The sequence below is a fragment of the Athene noctua genome, chromosome 24 (genome assembly GCF_965140245.1).
Source record: "Athene noctua chromosome 24, bAthNoc1.hap1.1, whole genome shotgun sequence".
Classification (NCBI taxonomy): Eukaryota; Metazoa; Chordata; class Aves; order Strigiformes; family Strigidae; genus Athene; species Athene noctua.
In genome coordinates this window covers 6,508,489-6,531,990 of record NC_134060.1, presented here as the reverse complement: position 1 = coordinate 6,531,990, position 23,502 = coordinate 6,508,489, and the positions used below count along the sequence as shown (strand labels likewise).

The 23,502-nt window shown below is 50.7% G+C and overlaps 2 protein-coding genes and 1 non-coding gene across 10 annotated transcripts in view; all 3 read left to right on the top strand.

The window, feature by feature from the left end:
• PUM1 (pumilio RNA binding family member 1) overlaps positions 1-14,126 on the top strand; it is a 78,780-nt gene extending 64,654 nt beyond the window's left edge. For 6 of the 8 annotated variants that reach the window (XM_074926393.1, XM_074926398.1, XM_074926396.1 and 3 more), the window contains exons 15-22: positions 940-1,207; positions 1,728-1,857; positions 2,634-2,768; positions 4,153-4,290; positions 5,960-6,085; positions 7,050-7,171; positions 8,641-8,833; positions 12,340-14,126. In XM_074926393.1, the coding sequence (XP_074782494.1) occupies positions 940-1,207; positions 1,728-1,857; positions 2,634-2,768; positions 4,153-4,290; positions 5,960-6,085; positions 7,050-7,171; positions 8,641-8,833; positions 12,340-12,471 (1,244 nt within the window). In that variant the 3' untranslated portion in view covers positions 12,472-14,126. The remainder of the gene's footprint in view (positions 1-939; positions 1,208-1,727; positions 1,858-2,633; positions 2,769-4,152; positions 4,291-5,959; positions 6,086-7,049; positions 7,172-8,640; positions 8,834-12,339) is intronic. The other 2 variants (XM_074926399.1, XM_074926395.1) reach the window with 1 other exon arrangement.
• LOC141970060 (small nucleolar RNA SNORD103/SNORD85) lies at positions 9,702-9,786 on the top strand. Its single transcript, XR_012635140.1, has one exon. It is a non-coding gene; the product is annotated as a small nucleolar RNA SNORD103/SNORD85 (small nucleolar RNA).
• A 4,235-nt stretch (positions 14,127-18,361) lies between the features above and the next one.
• Positions 18,362-23,502, top strand: part of SDC3 (syndecan 3) — a 47,751-nt gene continuing 42,610 nt past the window's right edge. The window contains exon 1 of the mRNA XM_074925938.1: positions 18,362-18,497. Coding sequence (XP_074782039.1) covers positions 18,402-18,497 — 96 coding nt within the window. The 5' untranslated portion in view covers positions 18,362-18,401. The remainder of the gene's footprint in view (positions 18,498-23,502) is intronic.

Sequence of the window (23,502 nt, the reverse complement as noted above, 5' to 3'; positions counted from 1 at the left end):
TGCCCTCTGCCTCATGTTGGCCTTTCAGATGGCAGGCTCCCATGTGATAAGAGCATTTTTCTTGGGGGAACTTTGTCCCACCCGGGAAAAACCGTACTCACTCAAGGCATCTTGCAGCCTTTGACCAGCAGAGGGATCCCGAGCCCTGCCAGAAAGGGAAGAATCCTCTGCTGTAGCTCTGAAGAAAATTTCAAAAAATTGCAGGCAAGGAAACACTGTTTAAAGGTTTAAGTTGGTTCCTATCAATGCTTGCAGTTTGCTAACCGTATAGTGAATCATTATCTATTCCCCATATACCTGTTACCGGGTAATTCAGCAGCTGTCTTAATGTGAGTGAAAATCTTTAGGGCATTTGTGAAAGCATAGGATTTTTAAAGGTATTTTATTGTTTTTAATTTATTGTTCTTTACCTGTATTTAATAGTGATTTGTTTTTTATATCCAAAATTTTTATAGTTGCTTCTTGCTGCCTTTTTCTTAAATAATTTCATCTTAATTCTGTACCCCACCCCCAGTACACTTCTTTTAAATCATTGACACGGCAGCAGGACAGGTGAAAAAACCTGAGGATGGAGGAGAAGGCAATTAGGAACAGCAAGTTCGTGAAAAGATGCAAGTGGTGGGATTGACATTTGTCTGTTTTAAGACAGTTTCAACACAGAGCGAGGAACAGAAGTTGTTACAGTCTGTTCTTTGCAGAAATCTATGGCTGTTCCTAACATCATACAACAGTGCCATGCTCAGGAACGGTGCTTGAACACTTCCCTATCTCAATTATTTTGGGGGCACTTCACATAGCTTAGTTGCTGAACACTTCCTAGTTGAACCATGTCAGTAACCCATCTCAGTGGAAAAGGAGTAAATAAAAATAAAATAGCATGCACAGGTTGTAAATTAATCCCTCGGCCTCTTGATTTCATCCTGGTTTTGTGACTTGCAGGAGGGCTCACGAATGGGAGTGGCCGTTATATCTCTGCTGCCCCTGGAGCTGAAGCCAAGTACCGCAGTGCAAGCAGTGCCTCCAGCCTCTTCAGCCCCAGCAGTACGCTCTTCCCCTCCTCTCGCTTGCGCTATGGGATGTCTGATGTTATGCCCTCTGGCCGAAGCAGGCTGCTTGAAGACTTTCGCAATAACCGGTACCCTAATTTACAGCTGAGGGAGATTGCTGGGCACATCATGGAGTTCTCCCAAGATCAGCATGGATCCAGGTGGGATTCAAAACCTTGTGCTGGGGGAAGCTGCTCTCTGAGTCAGTGTCGTTTGCAATTTGCATCACATCCTGAAGCAAAAAGGCAGAACAGGGAAAAAGAGTGAAAAACCAAGTAGTAACACACTGACCCTTCTCTTTAAAGATTGTTTGGGCACAAATGCTGATAGCAGGATTTCCTCCTCTGAAGAGGAGCTTGTTTGCTTTGTCATTTGCTGGTTAGACTCACTGTCATAGCTTAACTCATTTTAAAGAGCCATCTGGACACAAGACCTTGCTGTATTACTCTATTGAGATCTGCTTTGCTTGGAAGGAGGAGATTTTTGGGTACTGACAAAGTCATGTGGCCATGGATCTCATGGCTGGGACCACCCCAAGGTTTCAGATTGCTGGATAGGACAACTGTATTTTAAAGATTTGTTTTGCAACAGCTTAGTGTGTGAGGCTTTTGAGAGAACTTTTATTAACAAATGTGTTGAGGGTGTATGTGCCAGTAGCATCACACCATCCCTATTTTTCAGGTTTATTCAGCTGAAACTGGAGCGTGCTACCCCAGCAGAACGTCAGCTTGTGTTCAACGAGATCCTCCAGGCAGCTTATCAGTTGATGGTCGATGTATTTGGAAATTACGTCATCCAGAAGTTCTTTGAAGTAAGTGTGCGTTCCCCTGCAAGTTTTACTTGGATGCCTCCTGTTCTGAGATATTGGATGAGCTCGCAGAAACCCTGCTATTTGGATAAAATGGTGGATGTCTGTCAACACTGATGTCATCTCCTCCCCTCAGGCTGTTGCATCATTCCTGTTGGGGTGACTGAGGTGTGGGACTCATAAAGATTCATCTGAAAAGTAACACTTTGCTTTGAGATGCAAAAGGTCTAGGACTAGATGATCTTCAAGGTCTTTTTCCAACCTGGATGATTCTGTGAATAAATAACATCATATCCAGGAGATATAGGTTCAGCAAGACTTTTCAAGGGTGCTGTGCTGAGCTGCCATACTCATGTATTTAGGAACAAAAGAAACTTTCCCAGTGAACAGCATCTGCTGGAAGGAAGAGGTGTGTGTTCGTACCAGGAGGTTGGGCAGACACCCACCTCTCCTCCTTGAAAGTGGGCACCAAGCCTTGGTGGTTCTGTCCAGTAACTTTATATCAGCTCTGTCAGGGGTCAGTGAACTGCCACATGTCATCCTGGTGGCCCCAGCACTTTTGACTCTGGAGTTTGTTTCACATGTGTCAGACATGTCTGGCAGACACGGGACAGACGTCTGGCTTACGCCTGTTCGCATCCCTTGAGGTGCGGTTGGTATTTTTTCAGTAAGCACAGTGTTTCTCGTTTAACACCTCGGTGTGGCAGCGTGGGAGGGCTGCTGTGCTGCTTGGCCACTCCAGGGTTTGTGCATGTAGTGACTGGTTTTCATCTTCCCAGTTTGGCAGCCTGGAACAGAAGTTAGCCTTGGCAGAACGTATCCGTGGGCATGTTCTGTCCCTGGCTCTGCAGATGTACGGCTGTAGGGTGATCCAGAAGGCCCTTGAGTTTATTCCCCCCGACCAGCAGGTAATTGTAAGTTTCAATTTTAACTTTCTTCTTGATGTTTACTGTTCCTTGCCATTTGGTGACCTGAACTGCGACCTTCTGTTCCTCTTGTGGCTGGTGTTCTTTTGGTTTGTTTTATGGCATGTTTGTTACGTTTCATGTGCATGATAAGTATGTGACACCGTTCCTGGGTCTCGTTGTCATCTTCTTGTTCCACTTAACTGGTAATGGTGTTGGTTCTCTGTTAATTCCCTGAAATCAGATTATGTATGTAGGGAAAACTGAGAATGATGGTGAATTAGAAGATATTTTTAAATCCCTTGAAGGAAGCCGTACCAGAGTTTTGCCTTTAATGTTTGCTATCACTGCTTTGATATGTGGGTCAGTATTCTGCTTACCTCCAGTGAGGTGTATGAGGAGCTCCTAGTTCCTGTTGAGCCAGGCCTGGCGTTGCAGAGATGTGGATGATAGCCAGAGTCCCACTCAAAGCTCATTAATAAAGCAGTTCCTCTAGGGTTTTATGAACAATGAATTAAGATGAAAAAATACGCTAGGCAAGCTAGCTAATAAAGGTGTTAGCAATTGTAATACAAGAATCTCAATGTAGGTTGTTAAATTAAAAATCTGAAAGAGGCTTTAGGAAAGCTCATTCCCTTTAGGTTGAGCCTGAGTTAAGCTGTTGCTTTAATATGTCAGCAGGGTGGTGCCCAAGCTCCAGCACTGCTGGTCTGAGGATCTACTAACTGTATTCCTCCAGAATGGTATTTTTGAGTACTCTGTGCTCCTGAAATGCCTGCTTTCGTCTCAGTTGCAGAACTGAACTCATCCAGTTTTGTGGTATTGTTAAATTCCCCAAAACGGTCATTCTCTGTTTGCTGTTTGTGAAGCTTTTAGCCTGCACGTGTGGTACACTAGTCATACTTAAACTTTATATCTGCTCGGATTCCTTAATTATCATGCAGTATTACCTTGCCTATGTAAAATACTCGGAAGTTCTTACCCCAGTGCTGACTGCGTTTTAGTGACATATGAAGCTTCTACCCCAAAAGTTTATGAAGCTTGGGCATTTTAGATTTCTTTCTCTTGTGGGGAGCAGAGGAAGAAATGGAGGCTGCACAGTAAAGCTTTGGATCAGTAAAATTTCTTAAATTTGGATACTTGTAAGAGGACACTCATGTTTAATGAAAGGAGTGCTTCATCTTCATTTCGTAGTAATATTTTTCTTTGTGGTTTCTGTAGCACAACAAGCTTCATCTCAGTGCTTGGCCACTAGAAAACTTCCAGTTTGAAATAGATCGGTGCATCCTTCATACCTTTCATATTCTTGACCACGTTTAGCAGTGAAGACTTCGCATTTATCAGCCGTGAATCCTGGTGGTGCTTTCTGTTTGTCTTTCTCTCCTCCTAATAGAATGAGATGGTACGGGAGTTGGATGGCCACGTCCTCAAGTGTGTGAAAGACCAGAACGGTAATCACGTGGTGCAGAAGTGTATCGAGTGTGTGCAGCCTCAGTCCCTGCAGTTTATCATTGATGCATTTAAGGGACAGGTAAGTCCTTGACCAAGAGACTGACTCTCATTCTTTATATTCTTACGTCGCTTTGAAGAGCGTGAGAGTGGCTGTAACTTGTTACTATTTTGAATTTTAAATTTTAGCAAGCGTTAGTTGAAAGGATTATGCAGCAACGTTAGGGAGCCTAGGAACTCTTTGGTCATGTCTCTGTTATCGTTTTTGTGCAGGTATATCACAGTAAAGCATCCTTGCAAAAATCTGTTTTCTTGGAACATCAAGTATTTTTTGACTGATGGAGGGGAAAACAAGTCTCTCACTAATCCATCTTCATAGTAAAGGTGGTGAGCAGAGTTTTGTGATGGGTGTAGTAAGCTTTCATTATGATCCCTGTCTGTGAGGACGGCTTAGAGAACTGCTGTTTCCCAAGGGTGTCAGACCAGGGAAAAAACATGAGTTTCATCTAGAAAAGGGCAGTTACTTGTGCTTCATTCTCCTAGTTTTTTCTTGATATCCTCTCCTGAATTGATGTCCTGGATATTAATGTGTAGCTGGCTTTATTCTGCCTGTAGTCAGCTTGTCTTCCATTACAAAAGTGCTGGTTTGGGTGTTTCCAGCTTCAACTTAATTGGCTTTGGAGGGGGACTTTGAAGTATTGAGGGTTTTGCCACAGGGATGTGAGAATAGCCTGGGGTTGTTACAGCAGGAACCAGGCTTTATTAGTTTGGCTGCTCCTGGAACAGCTGTGAAAGCGGGGACTTGCTTGGCTGTGTCAAAACAAGCAGGATTCTAGCTGGAAACTTGCTCAGCAGATTTGCTGGTTAGAGTTTAGCTTTGGACCTTCCGCTAGGGAGTTAGGCAAGGCAGAAATACCTCTGGGAACTCGGTTGACGGCACTGACACTTCTTTGACCAGCCGTCCCAGTTTCGTCTGAACTTTCGTGTGGAAGATTAAACTTATCACCTCGCTATTTTTCGGTAGTTAATTGCACTTCAAGTCCTGCTTTTCCTGCACAGTTTACTCAACAGTTATTAAGAATTTGTAGACTGTCAATTTAACTTTGGTGCTTGGATTTGCTACTTTTGTTAATTTTAAGCAACCAAATAGGACTTTGTGCTTTAGACAGAAAACTGTGCAGCAATAATAAAATGTGTCATGTTCTTACCAACAGATTTGGTAATCCGTTAGAAATGAGAAAGAAGGTTCTTTGTTGTCACTTCTCCTAAGCGTGGTTAAGGCTTTTAAACAAATTCAAATAGTTGAGGAAAATCCTTTTGCTGAGCATTTTTAACTTTCTGGTTCATACCATTTCTTACATAGCTTAAAATACGTAGCTGGCAAACAGTATGCTGGATTTATTCTTCTGAAACAGTGTTTTAACACAGCTTCTAATAATGCTTGGTTGTCCCAGTGTTCTTTTTATTAATCAAGAGGCTTTTCCATTTGTTTTCCTGTTTTGTGAGCAGGGAAGCTGAAGCACAGGTAGGGGTGTGATGTGCCTGCGATCACCCAGTTAGTCCTGTGGCAGCGGGGAGCAGATGTTTCCAGTTTCAGTTTATGCTGTGTGGAGCTGCTGTGCTGCAAGCTGGCATTACCTACCATGCCCAGGAAACCCCCCCATGTGTTCATTTAATTCTGAAAGGTTTCTGGGATTCACAAAGACTAACAGATGTGTTGCTGCCTGTGCTTGCCTGTCTGTTGAATGCAGGTTTTTGCGTTGTCTACACATCCATATGGCTGTCGTGTGATCCAGAGGATCCTTGAGCACTGTCTTCCTGAGCAGACCCTTCCCATCTTGGAGGAACTTCACCAACACACCGAGCAGCTCGTTCAGGTCGGTGTGGGACAGGGGAATTCAGGTGCTGTGAGATGTTTCTCGTTTACTGCTTTGTTTTAGGGAAGCTTCTGGCAGCCTGTTTGGGACTGCAGCTGTAGTGCTGCTGGGGTTCTCTGAACACAGGGACGCCATTCCTGAGGAATGGCAAGGATCACAGCAGGCAAGAAATGCAGCACCACTAATTGTTTTGGCTATGTGCAAATATCCAGCAGGTATGAAAGTCGTAGTTACTCTCCTTTTTGAAAAGGATCTTCAGTTGAGTGGGTGTGTGTCCTAGTATTTCACTCCAGAAGTTACAGTGCAACTAATGTCTAAAGGGAGTTAATGCGAAAAGCTCGTTACTTCTTGGAAAAGAAAATGCCAAGTAATTCTTAAAATGTGTTGGTTTTATGCACACCCGCTTCCTGGCTGCCTTTCCTCTTCCTTGCAGTCCTTCTGAGAACTTGTTTTACTGGGATTCTGGTATAGGGGCACGATGGATAGAACAGCAAATGAACCCTGTCCTGTGTGGAAAGAGGTTGGGCATGGAGGTGGGGCATTGGATCATGCCTCTGGTATTGTGAACTGGGAAAATATATATCATATATCTTGTCATCTGAATAGACACACGTTCAGAATATGAAAATGCCTAAGTGTCCCATAGCTAGAACCATGGCACAGCCCTCCAGGATGTGATTTGGTACATTTGAACCTGAAGAAAGCAAAGAAACTTGAAATAAGCACAGTATTGACATTTCATGTTCAAGGACACTGTTTTCAGTTTTATAACTGGTACAAAGGTGTGCAGCATTTTACCTCCTGGTAGAATGCATGTTTTTGTAGAAGTATTTATATCATTTGTACAGTAGATATTTTAATTAGTGCTCAGTTCAAGTTTGTAAGTCTTAATGCACATTGGGAACTAGTTTGATATTAATGGTTCCTGTCCACGTTTTGTCACACACTTCTGTCTCTCAAACAGGATCAGTATGGGAACTATGTTATCCAGCATGTACTAGAACATGGTCGGCCTGAGGATAAGAGCAAGATTGTAGCAGAAATTAGAGGCAACGTGCTCGTGTTGAGTCAACATAAATTTGCTAGGTATGAATTTGTTCCTTAAAGTCTCCACACCCTGTGGGAGCATGGACACATGCTAGAGTTGCAGAAGTTAGGGGCGGGGTGTAGGGAGGTGAAAGGAGGTGAAAATAACTTTTTACTTAACAGAATGCTATTTATAACTGCTTATAAACAGGGATGAGTGACTGGCAAGGTAAGTTTTACTTGTAACAAAGGAGGATGAAGGTGTGGAAGAGTAGCTCTAATCTTAAATTCCTGAACTTGACCAAGAGTTTTGGGTGTTTTGTTTTGGTGTTTTTTTAAGTGGTCACTATCCCTTGCATAATAACATGCCATAAGAGCATTTCACTGCCCCTGGAATGCTGTGTCAAGCCACAGGGGAATCTGGGAAATCAGTGTTTTTCATCCTGCTTTTCATAATTTGTTTTTCATCCTGCTTTTCCTAGAAGAATCTGGGCTTTTTATATGCTAAGTCTAGCTGTCCTTTTTGAGACATATGCATAATGATAGCCTCGTAGGGAAGCTGCAGCAGTCTGAGGTTGTTAGTCCAGGTGCTACAGAGCTACACATGGGTAGCAGCAAAATCCAGGTACCTTAGTGGATGCCAAGACAAAGTAATACTTCCTACATTTGCAAACTCCTTTTGTGTGTGTTTCTAGCCATTTGAACATGAAGGCTGAGCTCTTCAGAGGCTCAGTGTTCCCCCCCCTTCTTATGATTAGTAAAACAGTGTTTTAATACTTAGGGACGTACTTAGGGACACAGGGGAAGTGTAACTTTAACAAGAATTAGGAGAGCATGGTCTTAATGTTTTATTTCAGATTCTTCCTCCCTGACTTGCCTTGCTCTTTTTTCTAAACTTCTTTCCAGATGAAGCGTTAATTAGTGTGCGATGTCCCCTGAGCTGAGCACTAGTTGTGGCAAACCACATGGTGATTTTATGATTCAGTCAGGGATGCAGAAGATAAGACTAGTAAAACTCTGTCCCCTTTCATACATCCTATTTAACTTGGCTCTCTGGAGAGCAGAGACTAGTCATCTAATATATTCAGGAATTTTGGAAGTTCTCTGCCTTTGCTAAAATCTTTCGTTCCTGAATAAGCATTTCCCTGTTGTTCTAACCTTGGACCTCTGTTCCTGTTGAGCTCCAGTACTGAGAAAAGCAAACAAAGGACAACTCATATGCTTCTCTAATGGGCACGCTGTGAGAACGGATGCTGACCTCAAATACAGCATCACTCTTACCACTGTGTAGAGTTGCACAGATTTGGGTGAAATAAAGCCTGAACTGGTCCTTTACCTCAATTCCCGCTCAGATCCCAAGTTCCTTGGACTGCTCTCCTGTTTCACACTGCTGAACTTCTGTGCCAGCCCATACATCTCTCCCAAATGGTCTGCCCTTGTTAGAAGCACGAGAGATCTCCTTGGTGTTTAATGAAAAGCCCAGTAGAGATGGTGTCTGCTCACAGATTGTCCTTCTTTTATTGTTACAGCAATGTGGTGGAGAAATGCGTTACTCACGCCTCCCGTACGGAGCGTGCCATGTTGATCGATGAGGTGTGCACTATGAACGATGGCCCTCACAGTGCCTTATACACCATGATGAAAGATCAGTACGCCAACTACGTGGTGCAGAAGATGATCGATGTGGCAGAACCAGCTCAGCGGAAGATTGTCATGCACAAGGTAAGCAGCTGCCGTTGATAGATAAGGATGTAGGGCTTGTCACTGCCACACTGGTTGCGGAGAGAAAGTAAGAAAATAAAATCAAGAAAATCACTTCAATTACTGTGTTCAGTTTTGGGCCCCTCACCCCAAAAAGGCCATTGAATGACTCGAGCGTGGCCAGAGAAGGGCAACGGAGCTGGGGCAGGGTCTGGAGCACAGGTCTGCTGGGGAGCGGCTGGGGGAACTGGGGGGGTTCAGTCTGGAGAAGAGGAGGCTGAGGGGAGACCTCCTGGCCCTCTGCAACTCCCTGCCAGGAGGGGGCAGAGAGGGGGGATGAGTCTCTGGAGCCAAGGCCCCAGCGCCAGGCCCCGAGGGAATGGCCTCAAGCTGCCCAGGGCAGGGTCAGGCTGGCTCTGAGGAAGGATTTCTGTGCAGAAGGGGCTGTTGGGCGTTGGAATGGGCTGCCCAGGGCAGGGGGGAGTCCCCGGGATCCCTGGAGGGGTTGAAGAGTCGGGCTGAGCCAGCGCTGAGGGATCTGGGGGAGTTGGGAACGGTCAGGGGGAGGGTCATGGTTGGGCTGGAGGAGCTGCAAGGGCTTTTCCAACTTCAGTGATTCTGTGATTCTAAGGCTGAGATGATTGCTTTTGCCATTAGAATTCCCTAACAATGGGGGTATTTCAAAGTTGTGTATTTTGGTAGTAGATGAAATATCAAAATGTACAATAACGAGATGCCATTTGGACTTAACTAGCTGGTTGCTTCTAGCAATCTCTTCCGACCTAGTAACCCAGTTCCGCACTCGGGGCGTAGCAAATGCTTCTAAAACCCGCCGAGATGTCCTGCAGCAGCGCCGTCGGGTTGGTGCCTTGCGAGGGGCCTCTGAAGGTCTGGCCATGACGACACTCTTGCCCTCCCGAGAACAGCGTTTGCTGACGAGAGCACTTTTCTGCACTCAGTGGAGCTGAGCCACACCTCCCCATGCCGCCAGCGTGGAGCTGCTAGGGGGTGTTAGGGGGGGCTGCCAGCGCTTCCCCTCCCCGCTTTACCACCCGGGCCAGGACCCTCAGGGTGCTGGTAACACCCCATAACGTGTTGCTGTAGCCTCGGAGCCTGGAGCCATTAATCAAATTCTCTGTTTCTCAGTTTTGAACACGGTTTTGATGAGAGACTTCCACGGTCTAGCATTGTGCTGCAGTGTTTGAATGCGTAACGGTTTCAGGACTTAATATTTGTCAAAAATGAAGACATTTTGGAATTAAACATGCATTGCTGCCAGTCCTACCTCCCAAGGCTATATGCCTGCTGCCCCAAGGACAGGAGGCTCTAAAAATCAGGTGATGTCTTCATTTTCCTGCTTTTCAAGGTCACATTTGTGGGTCTTTATAATTGTAATGAGTGGGGGAAAAAAAAACTCACCACTTTTGTGTAGTGGAACTGAGCTTATTTTCTTCAGTCACATGTTTTAGTGTCTGTTACTTTGTGAAAAATACCAGCTACAGCTAGACCTCTTATTAGAAATAAAATACTAACACTGGCTTGGAAAACCCCATATTTATTTATTTCTAAGAGGAACTGTGAAGAGGGTCAGGTATTCAAATCCCACTGAAATCAAGTGTGTTTAAGACTCCTTGAATAAAATAGACCAAGTGATTTTTCTGTAAAAAAGAGTGGGTATTGTCTGTGTAAGGGAGCTGATTTTTACCTACACAAAGCAGTTGATCAGTATATAAACAACATACATGCAGCTGAAATAATCTTCAGGGAGGTTAATTCTTAGGTTTAGGAATCATTTGGAGTAGTTCTTTGAAATCAATCTGTCTTAGACCAGAAGAAATTATAAAGATAGTTAAATAAAAAGGTATGGCAAGGGATAGACACAGTTTGACTGCAACAGAATGACCTGTAGCTTTGCTAATCTGTGTATATATATATATATATATATGTATTTAAAAAAAAAAAAAGAATCTTTACTGACATGTTCTTTTTCCTGTCAGGCAAAGTCTTTTGAATAAAATGCTAATTAGGTTATCAGTGTGGTTGTCAAAAATAGAACTGGGATGACAGCTAAATAGGACTGAATATGAAGATTTCAGCTACGTTATCAAGCTGAATGAAAGCCTGGGAAAATTGAGTGTATCGACTCTTGCTTTTGGATTGTGAAAACTGCTATTAGTACAAGTAAGCAGTTTGTGTTATTGTTAAAGACAGCACTTCTATTTAAAAAAAAAAAAATTACTGAAAAGTAATTTTAACAATCGTCAGTGGAGAAATAAAAAGTCTTAGAAACAGAGACCAACAGAGAACAAACTGTTGGACATGAGGAGCTTTACTTCTCCTTAACCTCAGAGCAGCAGTCAGACCTTCCTGGAAACGGGATATGGGGAGGGCCAAGGCATCAATTTATGACTGTTACAAGATGGGTCCTTGAAGTGAAATAGGAATTTAAACGGCTAGAGGCTGCGGGGATGAAATAGGATGAGTCTGGGATGGATCTCCCATGGAGTTTTATGGTCAGTCCGGGCTCAGGCGGGCGGTGTGATGTGACAACTCGAGGAGCAGGGAGTGCTGTACATCATGTTCTGGCTATTTTCTCATCCTGTCTGCAGCTTCCCCTCATAGAGGAGTCCATTGTAATGGTGTTATTGAAGGAACGTGCTGGTGGTGTGGGATATTTCTCATCTAGTAACGAAAATGAATTGCTCTTATGTCTCGTTCCTCCGAAACTCTCCAGCAGAACTTCAGCAGCGTAATGATGTTACTACCAGGAAAAGTTTTCCTTGTTTGGGTGCTCTGGCAGTAAAAGTGCTTTTACTCTGGCTACACTAATTACTGTGGTGTTGGAAGTGACTTTTACTCTGAAGTAGTGTGAGCGGGTGAAGTTTGCTTCCACAGACCTCTTCTCTTCTTAAAATAAATACTTTCATTGTCAGGCTCAGAAATTAAACTGCTGCTCAGCCCAGGAATATGTTTGTCTCTCGCGATAGCTCTTTCAAATATACTGCTGAAAATCCAACCAGCAGCTTTTTCAGGCTTTTAGCAGTTTTGAAGTTCAGTCTAGCCTGGAAGGAGGCAGAAGACCCTGCTTGTCTTCAGCAAAAAGCTGCTCAGCTCCACTAGACCCTTCCGCTGCCTTTTCTGTCGTAGGGCGTTTGCCCGCGGGCTGGGGCAGGGTGTCAGGGCACCCTCAGGACACTGAGCACCCAGGGGCTATGTCTGTCCAACCTCCCCCCGTGGGACAGAGCCTTGTCTCCACCCGCACGCTTGGATCCAAGTGGATTTCAGTAGCGTAGCTCAGGATGGTGCCACCTGCTCGACCAGAAGTTCTTCCAAAAAATAACATCAGCGAGTTTCAGAACATTAACATGATGCACAGTAATTGCTGTGATTACAGTCGATGGCACTTTCATATTTCAGGTATTTTTGTGGTCTGTGGTGCCCTGCTGGTGGCCAGCACCCTGACCGTGGGGTACCTGGAGCCATAATTTGGGTTCTTGGGCTTCACTGGTGCTTCTCTTCTCTCCTAGATCCGGCCTCACATCGCTACTCTGCGTAAATACACCTATGGCAAACACATCTTGGCCAAGCTGGAGAAATACTACATGAAGAACGGGGTGGACCTAGGGCCCATCTGTGGGCCACCAAACGGGATCATCTGAGGCAGCAAACTGGGGAGGAACTCACTGGCCATCCGGCATCTACGACCAGCAACCGACAATATTCCAGTATACAGTTAGAAAAGGTTTTATGGTTGCTAAACTGCTAAAAAAAAAAAAAAAGAAAAAAGGAAAAGCCTTTGTAAATTTCTTTAATTTTATTATGCATAACATGTACTAATTATTTTTTTTAATTAACTAATTGCCCTGCTGTTTTACTGGTGTATAGAATACTTGTACATAGGTATCAAATGTACATGGAAGGCCACATTTTTGTTCACTGTTGTATCTATATTCCAAATGTGGAAACTTTCAGGGTGGTTGGTTTGAAGAAAACAAACAATGTTTTTAATTCATCTGCCTTGCAGGCAACTTTTTTGCAAATACCTGTTTTTTCTCCTTTTAGTCAAAAGTCAGCAAGAAGTTTGAATTTTAGTTAAATGGCACAAACAACGCATTTAACGCTGTTTATAAATATTAAAAAAAAAATTCAACTTGCTAAAGCTTCAGTTTAAAAAATGAATTAAGTTTTTGAAACTTTTTAAGTGCTTTTTTTTTTTTTTTTTTTTTTTTAGTATAACATGCTAAAAGAGGTAGCATAGCTGTCGTTTTGGGGAAGAAAACGTACACACCCAGAAAGTTTTTAAAGTGAGGGGGTGGGGGGTGGGTGTACTTGTTTACTGCCTACTCAGTTTGTTCTGTTAACATTGAGAGACACAATTTGATTATTTAGCATGAGGAAAAAAAAAATCCAACTCGGCTTTGGTCTTGCTTCTATAAATATATAGTGTATACTTGGTGTAGACTTTACATATATAAAAATTTGTAGTATTTTCTTGTTTTGATGTCTGATCTGTATCTATAATGTACCCTAGTAGTGGAACATACTTCTGACTGTACAATTGTACATTTGTAAACCTCTGTAATGTAAATGTGGAGAAGTTTGAATCGACATAAACCCGTTTTTTGGTAAGAAAAAAGAATTAGCAAAACCTGTGCATTTCAGTGTATATTCACACCTTTTATGGTCGTAGCATATAGTGTTGTATATTGTAAATTGTAATTTCAACCAGAAGTAAATTTTTTCTTTTGAAGGAAATGTTCTCTTTATACAGCCTAGTTAATGTTTAAAAAAAAAAAAATAAATGCTTGGTTTTATTTGTCACCTAGTTGAACAGTAGCGATCCTTTCTAAATGTTATAAAAAAATGATTCAGTTCAAAATAGTGTTTTTTTGAATCTTAAAAAGTAATGTTTTGCTTATTTTGTGACAGTAAGAAACAAAAAGTGCAAAAGTACAGAATCCCCTAGTTTTCCTTACAATCAGAGTCCCTTTTCACCTTGTAAAGTGTGAATCACCTTCCCTTTTTGTACAGAAGATGAACTGTATTTTGCATTTTGTCTACTTGTAAGTGAATGTAACATACTGTCAATTTTCCTTGTTTGAATATAGAATTGTAACACTACACGGTGTACATTTACAGAGCCTTGTGTATATTTCCAATGAACTTTTTTGCAAGCACACTTGTAACCATATGTGTATAATTAACAAACCTGTGTATGCTTATGCCTGGGCGACTATTTTTTGTAACTCTTGTGTAGATTGTCTCTAAACAACGTGTGATCTTTATTTTGAAAAATACAGAACTTTGGAATCTGGCTTTGTGTTTGACGTTGAAACACCTTCACCCGAGGGCCACCCCCACCCCTTTTTGCCTCTCTTTTGTTTAAGAGCAGGGAGAGTGGTTGTGTCCGCGAAGAGCAGAGCTCCTGCACGTGGGTCTGCCTCTCCGTCCTCCTGGGGCTGAGGTTTTGGCTTTTTCCCCCCTCTTTGAGCACCTCTAAACCTCTTCAGAGCCTGTGCAGCCTCCAGGCACCCCCCAGCCTCCATCCTCCGGCAGTGGGTTGGAGGGGAACAACCCCCCTGTCTCTCTCCATCACTTCAAGCGCTGCAGCTCCTGCGCAGGGGGGCAGGGAGTAACTTTCCCTGGTACTGCTCATCTTCTGCTCCTGGTTTCCTCTGCTGCTTCATCCTCCCTTCCCTCCCTCTTCGGAGGCTGGGGCTGCTGCTCGCTCATCCTTTTGTGGGGTGGGGGGGACTGGGGACCTTCACCTGCCATCGAGGTGGGGATGCCCCAGTCACACTGCCTGCTGCGTTCTTTGCTGGTTCGTTGAGAATTGCCAGAAAATCAAAGCAAGCACCGAGCTGGTGTTCCCACGGAGACTTTCCCCAGTCCAACATCTCCTTCCCAAGAGTTTGGCTCGGAGGCGGGCGCTGGGTGGGCCAAGTCGGGGCTGTCCCGCTCACCTGCATTGTGTCCCACCCCGACCCCCAGTTCATCGTCTGCCCCCCGGGCTGTGGCCTTTACTCCCCAATTCCCTCCCTCGGGGGAGCTCCCACTCTGCGTTTCATCCCCTGTGCCACTGAACAGGACGGGTGACCCTTGCTTGGGGAGAAAATGGGCCTCTTCTTACCACCAATTTGTCTTCCTTTCCCAGTGTGCAGGACTGCCCCGTCCCTGCAGTGCAGTTTAGCTTCTGGTTTTAAAGACACTTTTCTGAAGGTTATCAGAATAATCTGGGAAATCTCAATGAGTTTGAGCACTTGTGAAAGTAGGGTGACGTGTCATAAACTGATGGAGGGAAAAAAACTTCCCATTTTACAAGAAATGAGATTTCTGGCTCAGGGCATTAAAAAGTTTGATTTTGATTGTCAAATTACTGATTCTGCCCGTGCTGCCACTTTCTTTTCACCCCTCAACAGAACCTGATACCCCTGTGACCCAGCAGTGGTTTTAAGCTGTTTTCACACCCTTTGTTAAATTTAGTGGAGAGCTGACTTGGGCTTTCTGACACCTTTTTTTTTTTTTTCCTGGGTTTGAAGCCAGCCTGCACCTCTCTGCAACGAGGTGGTTGTAGGAGAACTTGGGCCCCACGTCCTGGAGCCTTTGGGGCTCTTACAGCTCTTTAACGCTTCACTTAACCCACAGCCTTGAGCAGCTCAGCGAAGCAGCAGCGTGGCTGCAGATTTGGGGCAGAACATAGTGAAAGCAAGGGACATTTCTTCTTAAGTTTAGTTATTTCACATTGAGCATCTATATTAGTTTTGGGAGTGGAGTGAGAGTCTGCTCAGGCTCCGTGTTTCTTCCACCAGACACCTGTGGATCCAGGGTTAACCCTGGGCACCCTTCCCACCACGGCAGCGGCAGCAAAGGTGTCCAGGAATGGGTTTAGCTCTTGCCCAGACCTGCAGACTCCGGCTCCGTGCTTGACCTCGGAGGAAGGATCAGGCCAGCAGTACCTGAGCACCAGCACGGCTGGGGCAACCGCCCCATGGCCAGCGGTGTTGGCCCTGCCGGGGCGAGGGAGGGGGCACGACGGGGGCTTGCCGGGAAGGATAGAGCCGGGTCACTCCATGTTGGCCCCACTTTGGTTACTCCTGAGTGCGGCTGCTGGTTGCTGCTGGAGGAGGGATGTGAAGGGGTCCATCACGTCAGCTGGGGTCCATCACGATATCCAGGGTCCATCACAACACCCAAATCACGTCAGCTGGGGTCCATCACCACACCCAGATTCCATCACATCAGGCAGGGTCCATCACATCAGCCAGGATCCATCACAACATCCAGGGTCCATCACATCATCTGGGGTCCATCACAACACCCAGGCTCCATCACACTCGCCCTGACCCGACAGAACAAGATCTCCTGCTTCCAAAGGGGCCGCAGTGGGATACAAAAGGACCCAACGGCAGCCGGGCAGCACCCGGCCCCTCCCGTGGGACCCCGACTCCCGTGTCCAAGCCCCCCCCCCTCTCTCCCCACCGCGTGTCAGGGGCCACCTCTGGGGTGACAAGCCCTTGGTGGGGACTGCGGGGCCCGCGACCCCCCCGGCTGCCTGCCCTGCGGGGGGGGCAGCGCGGCGGAGCTGCAGGGGTGGCCGCGGCCGCGGCGGGGCGGTGCAGCCCCAGCAACGCGCCCCCGGCCCCGCTCCGATCCCCTGCCCTGCCCCAGGGACCCCCCCGCTGCCCCAAGAACCCCCCCACTACTCCAGAGACACCTCCCTCAGCCCCCGCGCTGCGTTTCTGCGCCCCCCAGAGCCTTTCACCAGGTTTTGCTCCCCCCTCCCAGTTTCTTCCCGATGATATTAAAGCACCTTTTTTTTTTTTTTTTTTTTTTTAATAATATTAATTTGGATCCTGCTAATTACAGCGCAGTTAAAACAGAGAGAAGTGACTCAGGCGGGGACCCCGAGGCAGAGCCCCCTGAAATGTTTCACAGCCCCAAAGAGGAGGGCTGCTCTGAGTTTCCCATCAAACGGGGAGTGGGAGGATGCTCTGCTGGGGGATGCGCCCCAGTTCCCCCCCTCCAGGGGCTGCCCCCCCATTTTTAGCTGAATGTGGCTGATTTCCCCTCTTAACCCGGCGGTGCTGGGAGGGCAGTGCCCCTTCCTCCAGGTAATGCCCCTTCTCCCCCCTTGGCCCCCCTCCTGGGGTCTATGTTGCATTCAGATGAGGTTTTCTTATGAGAATCTGAGTATATTTTTAGGCTTTTCACAGAAAGCGTGCGAAAGCCATTAGGAGGAATTACACGTGTGTGAGAAACGACTCATTTATATCCCATCCCGTCTGTTCCCAGCTCACCCACAGCCTCCGCCTCCCAGGCCCTTCGGGGTGACTGAATGCCCGAATTCGGAGCAGAGTCACCCCAGGGCCACCCGGCAGCCCCGTGGAGGTCACTGTCAGGACAGGGGGCTGCCCTGTCCTCTGACCTCACGGTTCTCTTTTTTCTGTTGCTGTTGAAAGGGGAAACTGAGGCACAGTGCTGTGGCGCTGCCCTGTCCCAGGGCTGGATTTCCCCCTCCCGGGTTGTACCCCCGGGGGTGGCCCTGGCCCCAGCACCCATCCAGGGGTGACTGAGGGAGGGGTTTAGGGTGGGGTCCCACTGCAGACGACCTGGTTCCTCTCCCCCATCTACCTCGAGGTGACCCTGTCTGCCCCCTGAATCCCCCCATCTATCCCTGGGCACCCCCCAACTGCCCCTGAGTCTCTCCATTGCCTCAGCAACACCTCATCTACACTTGAGCCCCCTCAATCTGCCCCAGGTCCCCCCTGTATCTACCCTTAAGACCCTCATCTGTCCCAGAACCCCCCCCATCCCAGGGTCTCACCCAATCTACACCAGCTCCAGCCCTCCCCCAGCTACCCCTGAGTCCCCACATCTGCCCCCCCCAGGCCTTCCCATGCATCCCCAGTGTGCCTCAGGTCCCCCCCAGTTTGCCCCAGTCTCCTTCTTTACCTACCCCAGTCCCCCTGCATCTACCCCAGGTCCCTCCAGTCTGCCCCAGAGATCCCCCTACATCTCCCCCGGGGTGTCCCCCATCTGCCCCACGTCCACCCTCATCTGCCCCTGGATTCCCCCCGTCCTTCCCCAGTTTGCCTCAGTCCCGTCCTTTACCCACTCCAGTCCCTCCCATCTACCCCTGGGTCCCCCCAGTCTGCCCTAGACCCCCCCCTGCATCTACCCCAGCATCCCCCATCTGTCCCAGTCCCTCCCCATCTACCCCTGGCTCCCCCAAATCACCCCTACACGCCCCCCGTATCTACCCCAGGCTCCCCCCACCCATCCACTCGCCCACCCCCCATCCCGCTCCCCTCGGGCCGGGTCCGGGGGTGCCCTCTGTGGCCGGGCCGGGGGGGGGGGCGGGATCGGGGGGGGGCCGGTCGGGCGCTTCCTGCGAGGCGTCGGCGGGGAGGGGGGGGTGCTCGGCGGGGAGGGCGGCGCGGCGGCGGCCCGCACCCACCCCCACCCCCCCACCCCCAGCCACGCCGCCTCCCGCGGGCGGCGGCAACAAAGGCCCTTCCCCGCCCCCGCCGCCGCCTCCCGCCGCCGCTGCAGCCGCCGCCGCCGCCGCCACCGTCCTTGCGGCAGGAAGATGCCCGGGGAGGTGCCGCCGCCGGCGCCCCGGGGGCTGCGGAGCCTCGCGGTGCTGCTGCTGCTGCTGGGGGGGGTGGGCGCCCGCGCCGCGCTGGTGAGTGGGGGCGACCACGGGGTGATGGGGGACACACACACACACACGCACGGGGAGCGGGGCTGGGGTCGTGGGGGGGCACCCCCGCGCCGGCCTGGGGGCGTGGGAGCGGGTGCGGGGTCGTGCGTGGACCGGCACCGGGCGGGGGGGGCGGCGGCACCCTGCCCTGGGGGTCCCGGAGCCGACACCCCGCGGCGGTGGAGAGGGAGGGGGGGCAGTGGGGACCCGCACCCTGCTGGGGTGGGGTCGGGCCGGTACCTCGCTGGGTGGCCGGGGTGGGGGGCGGCTCTGGGAATCCGCCGCCCACCCTGGGGGGACCCCCAGCTCTCGAGGGGCTCCGCTCCCCCGCACCCTGCTCCCCCACCCCGTCCCTGCCCGCACAGCCCCCCCCCCCCCCCCCCCCCCCAAAGCCGCAGACCCCCAGCGGACAGAGCAGGCAGGAGCCGGTGCCCCCCCTCACCCCCCCACCCCGGGGTGCCCCCTCCCCTGCGCACCCCCGGGCAGTGCGGGGCAGGGGCTGGGCCCGGGGGTGCCGGCAGGGCCGGGCAGGAGCAGGCGGGCGGGGGGCGGGGGGCCGGGGCCCCGCCGTGTGCGTGGGGAGGGGGATGCAGGCAGATGCCGTTTGAAGGTCGTAGGGAAACACGCCTTAAAAATAACCCTGCAAGGGGGAGCGGGAGGAAAATCCCGCTCCTGCCCGCTCCCACTTCTCAGTGGCAGGAGAAACTTGGGGGGTTTTGCCCTGCCTGCCCCCCTGCCTGCCCCCGGGAGTCTCTCTTGCATCTCCAGCCCCTTACGGGACGGGCAGGGGGAGATGCAGGCAAGCCCTGCCTGCTGCTCGCCCCTTGCCTGCACAGGCATTGCCCCGCTCTGCCCGCGAGGTTTTTCCCAGGTTTCCCAGTCCTGCTCCCGGGAGAGGCTTGCGATGTCGGCAGGAGGAAAAGGGTTTGTGGTTTCTTGGGGCACTTCCAAAACTGCTTGTCCCCACCGCCAGCACGCTCCGGCTGGGAAACCCTTCCATCGGCTGGGAAACCCTTCCATCGGAGCCCCCCCGCGCTGCCCGCACCCATCGTGGGGACCCGAGTGGCTTTGTGGGGCGCTGGCTGTTGGGTGATGCTCTGCGGGAAGGACCCTCCTGCAGCCAGAAGATGCTTTTCCCACCCAACCAACACAGCCCAGGAGGAATAGGAGAGCGTGGCGGGGAGGAAGGCTGCCTCCTCCTCCTCTCTTTTAAGAGGGGATGAAGCCCCAGGGCCTGGCTGCTCGCCAGCGCTCGACCTGCTGCATTAAATAACCCAGAGCTCTTCCCCATCCTCCTGGGGGTCTGGTTTGTGGGTGCTGCGGGCCGGCACCTCTGTTTCCGCGGGGCAGCGGGTGCGTGCGGGGCGCTCGCCCGGCAGCGGTTATTCCCCTCCTGAAAAGGCAGATGCGACTTTGGCGTTTCCGAGGAGGCCGCTGAGCCGCTGTTGCGAAGACCATCAGGTGTGTGATTTACTCATCCGAACGGTGATAAATATTGTGGCTCCTGGCGATGCCGCGTGGTGGATCAAAGGGTGGTTTATTAAAGCCGAATATTGCGCTTTGCTATTGATCCGGGGAAGCCCAAGCTCTGCCCGTGGCTCCCCTCCATCGCTGGGTGCCCGCGGGGCCGAGAGGTGTGTGCGGCCGTGCCAGCGTCTCCAACACCTGTGGCGGGCGTGGGGTCGGCTGCGTGGGTGATTGCTCCCCCCCCCCCCCAAATAAGCTTTTCCCCTTCCCCATTTTGGTTGCTGGTTAGTGGATGGCAACGAAGGCAGTTGCTGGCGTTTGCTGAGGGTAATTAGGCAGAAGGGTTATGAGCTTCTTAAATGCCAGGATGGGAGGTGATGGGGTGCTGGGGTGCTCCTGGGGACCACAGGGGCTGGAGGAGGCAGCTCCAGGGGACGTCTGGCATCCTCACCTGGAGGGGACCGAGGCCTCTCCCCTCCCTTCCTCCTCTTCACTGAAGCTTTGGTTTTGTTGGGCAAAGTCTCAGCTTCTCCCTGGGGTCACCAGGGTGGGAAGCAGTGACTGGGCACAGCTCTGGTGCCTCCCAGCCAGCTGCCGTGATGATGGGGTGAGGGATGGGTCTGGGGACCCCCGTCCGCCTGGTGCAGCTGTGTGGGCAAGTGGGTAACACTGTCTGCAAATCCTGTGCTGGATCCTGATCCCTGCCAGGGAGCCCGGCTCCAGCGCAGCACCCGGAGAATTAATTAATATTTGAACTGCGGAGACCGGACAAATAACTCCAGTTCCTGTTGGCATCGAGCCCACGGGCTCCCCGGGACAGGCCCAGCCCAGCGTGTCCCTGTCCTCAGCACGGGGCCGTGGTGTTGCTGGAGCGTTTGGGAACTGTAACGAGTCTCCCGGGACTCAGCGCTCGCCTTTGATCCCCTGACCGCTGTGATCCCTCTTGGACTGACGTTTGGGGAAACTGGGATCGGTCCCTTTAACCCTTTGTGTGTCTCCGCGGGAGCTCTGCGGGGCAGGGGCTGCCTCTCCTGGTGAGACCTGATCCTGGCTGTGGGTTTTCCCAACAGTGTCACGGACACACAGGTTTGGTTTTGGCCGGGATTCCCCAGGGCTGTAAAGCTCACGACCTCACCCAGTCCATCCTCACTGAGCCCCATCTCTTGCCTCCTCTCTTTGGAGCTGGCCATGGCCCAGGAGCAGGAGATCCAGGCTCCTTGGTGGAGAGGAGCCCCTGCATGTCTGTGCAAGGGTGAGCTCAACCCCTTATTAGACACCCGAGAACCCCAGAGCAGGCTGTTTTCAGCCGGCAGAGCTGGCTGCTGCCCACCCTGCAGACCACACGCAGGCTGGAGGGGGGGGGGGGGGGGGGGGGGTGTTTGCTCTTTCCTCCTCCTTTTCCTCCTCCTTTTCCTCCTCCGTGCAGGCCGCCAGCGGGGAGCCGGGGTGCTGGCAGCCAAGTGGCATCCGGGGACTGTTTGTGGCCAGAGTGGGCAGGGGAGAGGGCAGCGCTGCTCACGTTAATTAAATGCAGGCAAAGCGCGGGCTGATGAGCTTTAATCAGCGAGGGTGGCCCGTGCGCTGGGCTGTGGCGAGGTGCTGGGGGAGTGGGTGCCTCCAGCCAGCCCTGTGTGACACCCCCGGCCTGGGGACCCCGAGCGCCTGGGCGTGCTGGGGAAGGATGCTTTGCCTTGGCCCTGCCTGGCTGGCCCAGCCGTGACCTTAGGGATCAACTCATCACCTTAATTACTGAGAGCATCAATTAGTCGTAACCTTTCTGCAGGTCCCGGCCACTCACATCCCTGTCCCTGCTGGAGCTTTGCCCGGGATGGCTCCGGGGCCAGGCTGCTTTGGGGCCAGCCTCATCCTGCTTCTCTGTGTGGGCTGTTGGGGAGGTGATTTTTTCATTTAGTGGCAGCACGTGTGTCCGTGGGGCTCTCCTGGCGAGAGTCGCTGTGGGATGGCATCCCTTGCTCCTTGCAATCTCTTAAATTCACCCTTGGCTTCAATCCAGAGGGATGTTGGGGAATGCAGGACCCAGAGATGCCCCACGGCCTCGCGGAGGTTTGGGGTGGAGCATCCGCCTCCCCCTGCAAGAGGATTTGGGGGTTTTAGCGTCCCCTGAAGCTGTGGGTGCCAACGTGGGGGCTTGGGGATTTGCAGGGCTCCCTTGTTTCCATGATGTTTGCTGGTGGTCTGGTGGGCAGCCTGGCACTGGGGCCGTGGAGGGGTTTTCCCCCTCTGAGGTTTGTGGGTGCTCTGGGGGCTGCTGTGAAATTATGTGGTGTGTAATGAGTCTTCTAGGACTCAGCTTGGCTCCCAGCAAGGTGGATTTGGGCTCTTGGGTGTGAGCTGGGGTAACACAGTGATCTGACCCAGCCCTGCTCAAAGGGATGTCCCAGCGCTCCCCATCCAGCCGTGCTCAGCACCCAGCTCCTTCCTCTTATGAGCGAGATGTGAAGCAAATTCATAGAGAAACTGAGGGGGGAAAAAAAAAAATTAAAAAAAAGTGTCCTAGAGCTTCTCAAGGGGCACAGGGTCCTCTGACCATTGGTACCTCCTCCGTGGCGTGGGCAAAGTGGGACTTAAGCCCTCGAGTGTCTGTAAAGCTCCTTTTGCCCTCGGGAGACGCGCGGCAGCCCTGGGAGACGGCGACGGGGCCGGGGGAATGCCCGTCCCTCGTGTGACGTGAGTCGGGTACCAAACCCTGCTGGGGAGGCACCGAAACCGGGGCTGTGCGCTGGGGAACGGGAGCCTTTCCCTTCCTGAATCCTTAAAGATTTTTAAATAGTTTGAGGGAGGGATATTAATTTTGTACCTGCATCCTCGTCCCACGGAGCTTTCCCCATGCTCGGAGCAGGGCAGGGGGCTGGGTCCGATCGCATCCCTGCCCCCTGCATGGCTCTGGGTGTGCTTTTTGCTTTTATTCCACTCCTCAATGCATAAACTCAGCACTTGGCATCTTTGCAAACCCAGCCTCGGCGCTCAGGAGTTGGGGAGCAGTTATTTGTGGGGAGAAACCCCCTTCAGCACGTGGTTTGGCATCCTCAGCATCCCCCCGCATCCCCCTTCCCTCTGCACCCCCCGCTCCGGGTGACACCTGCACGAGGCTCCGTTGGCTCAGGACCCCAGGGAGCTGCCGGAGGAGGATTTACCCTGCAAAATGGGTGATGCCATCGAGCCTCCCGTGGGCAGGAAGGGGGACGTGCCTCTGTTTCTCACCCCGGCAGTGTCAGCCTCACCCCGGCAGAAGATGCTGATCCCTTGCTGGCTGTGTTGGTGCCACAACACGTGTGCGGAGGAAGGAGCAGCAGCTGCTGGAGAGGTTTTCCCAGCTTCTCCATCCTCATTTTGTGCTTTTCCCTGTTCCCTTGATGATGTGCTTTATAAGGGGAGAAAAATATTTGCCATCGGGAGTGCCCAGTGGTCCTTTGCCTCCCCTGGCCACAGCTTTCACAAGCCACAGCCAGTGCCTGGCTCCAGGGAGAGCGGAGGTGGGAGGAAGGGCGACGGGGCGAAA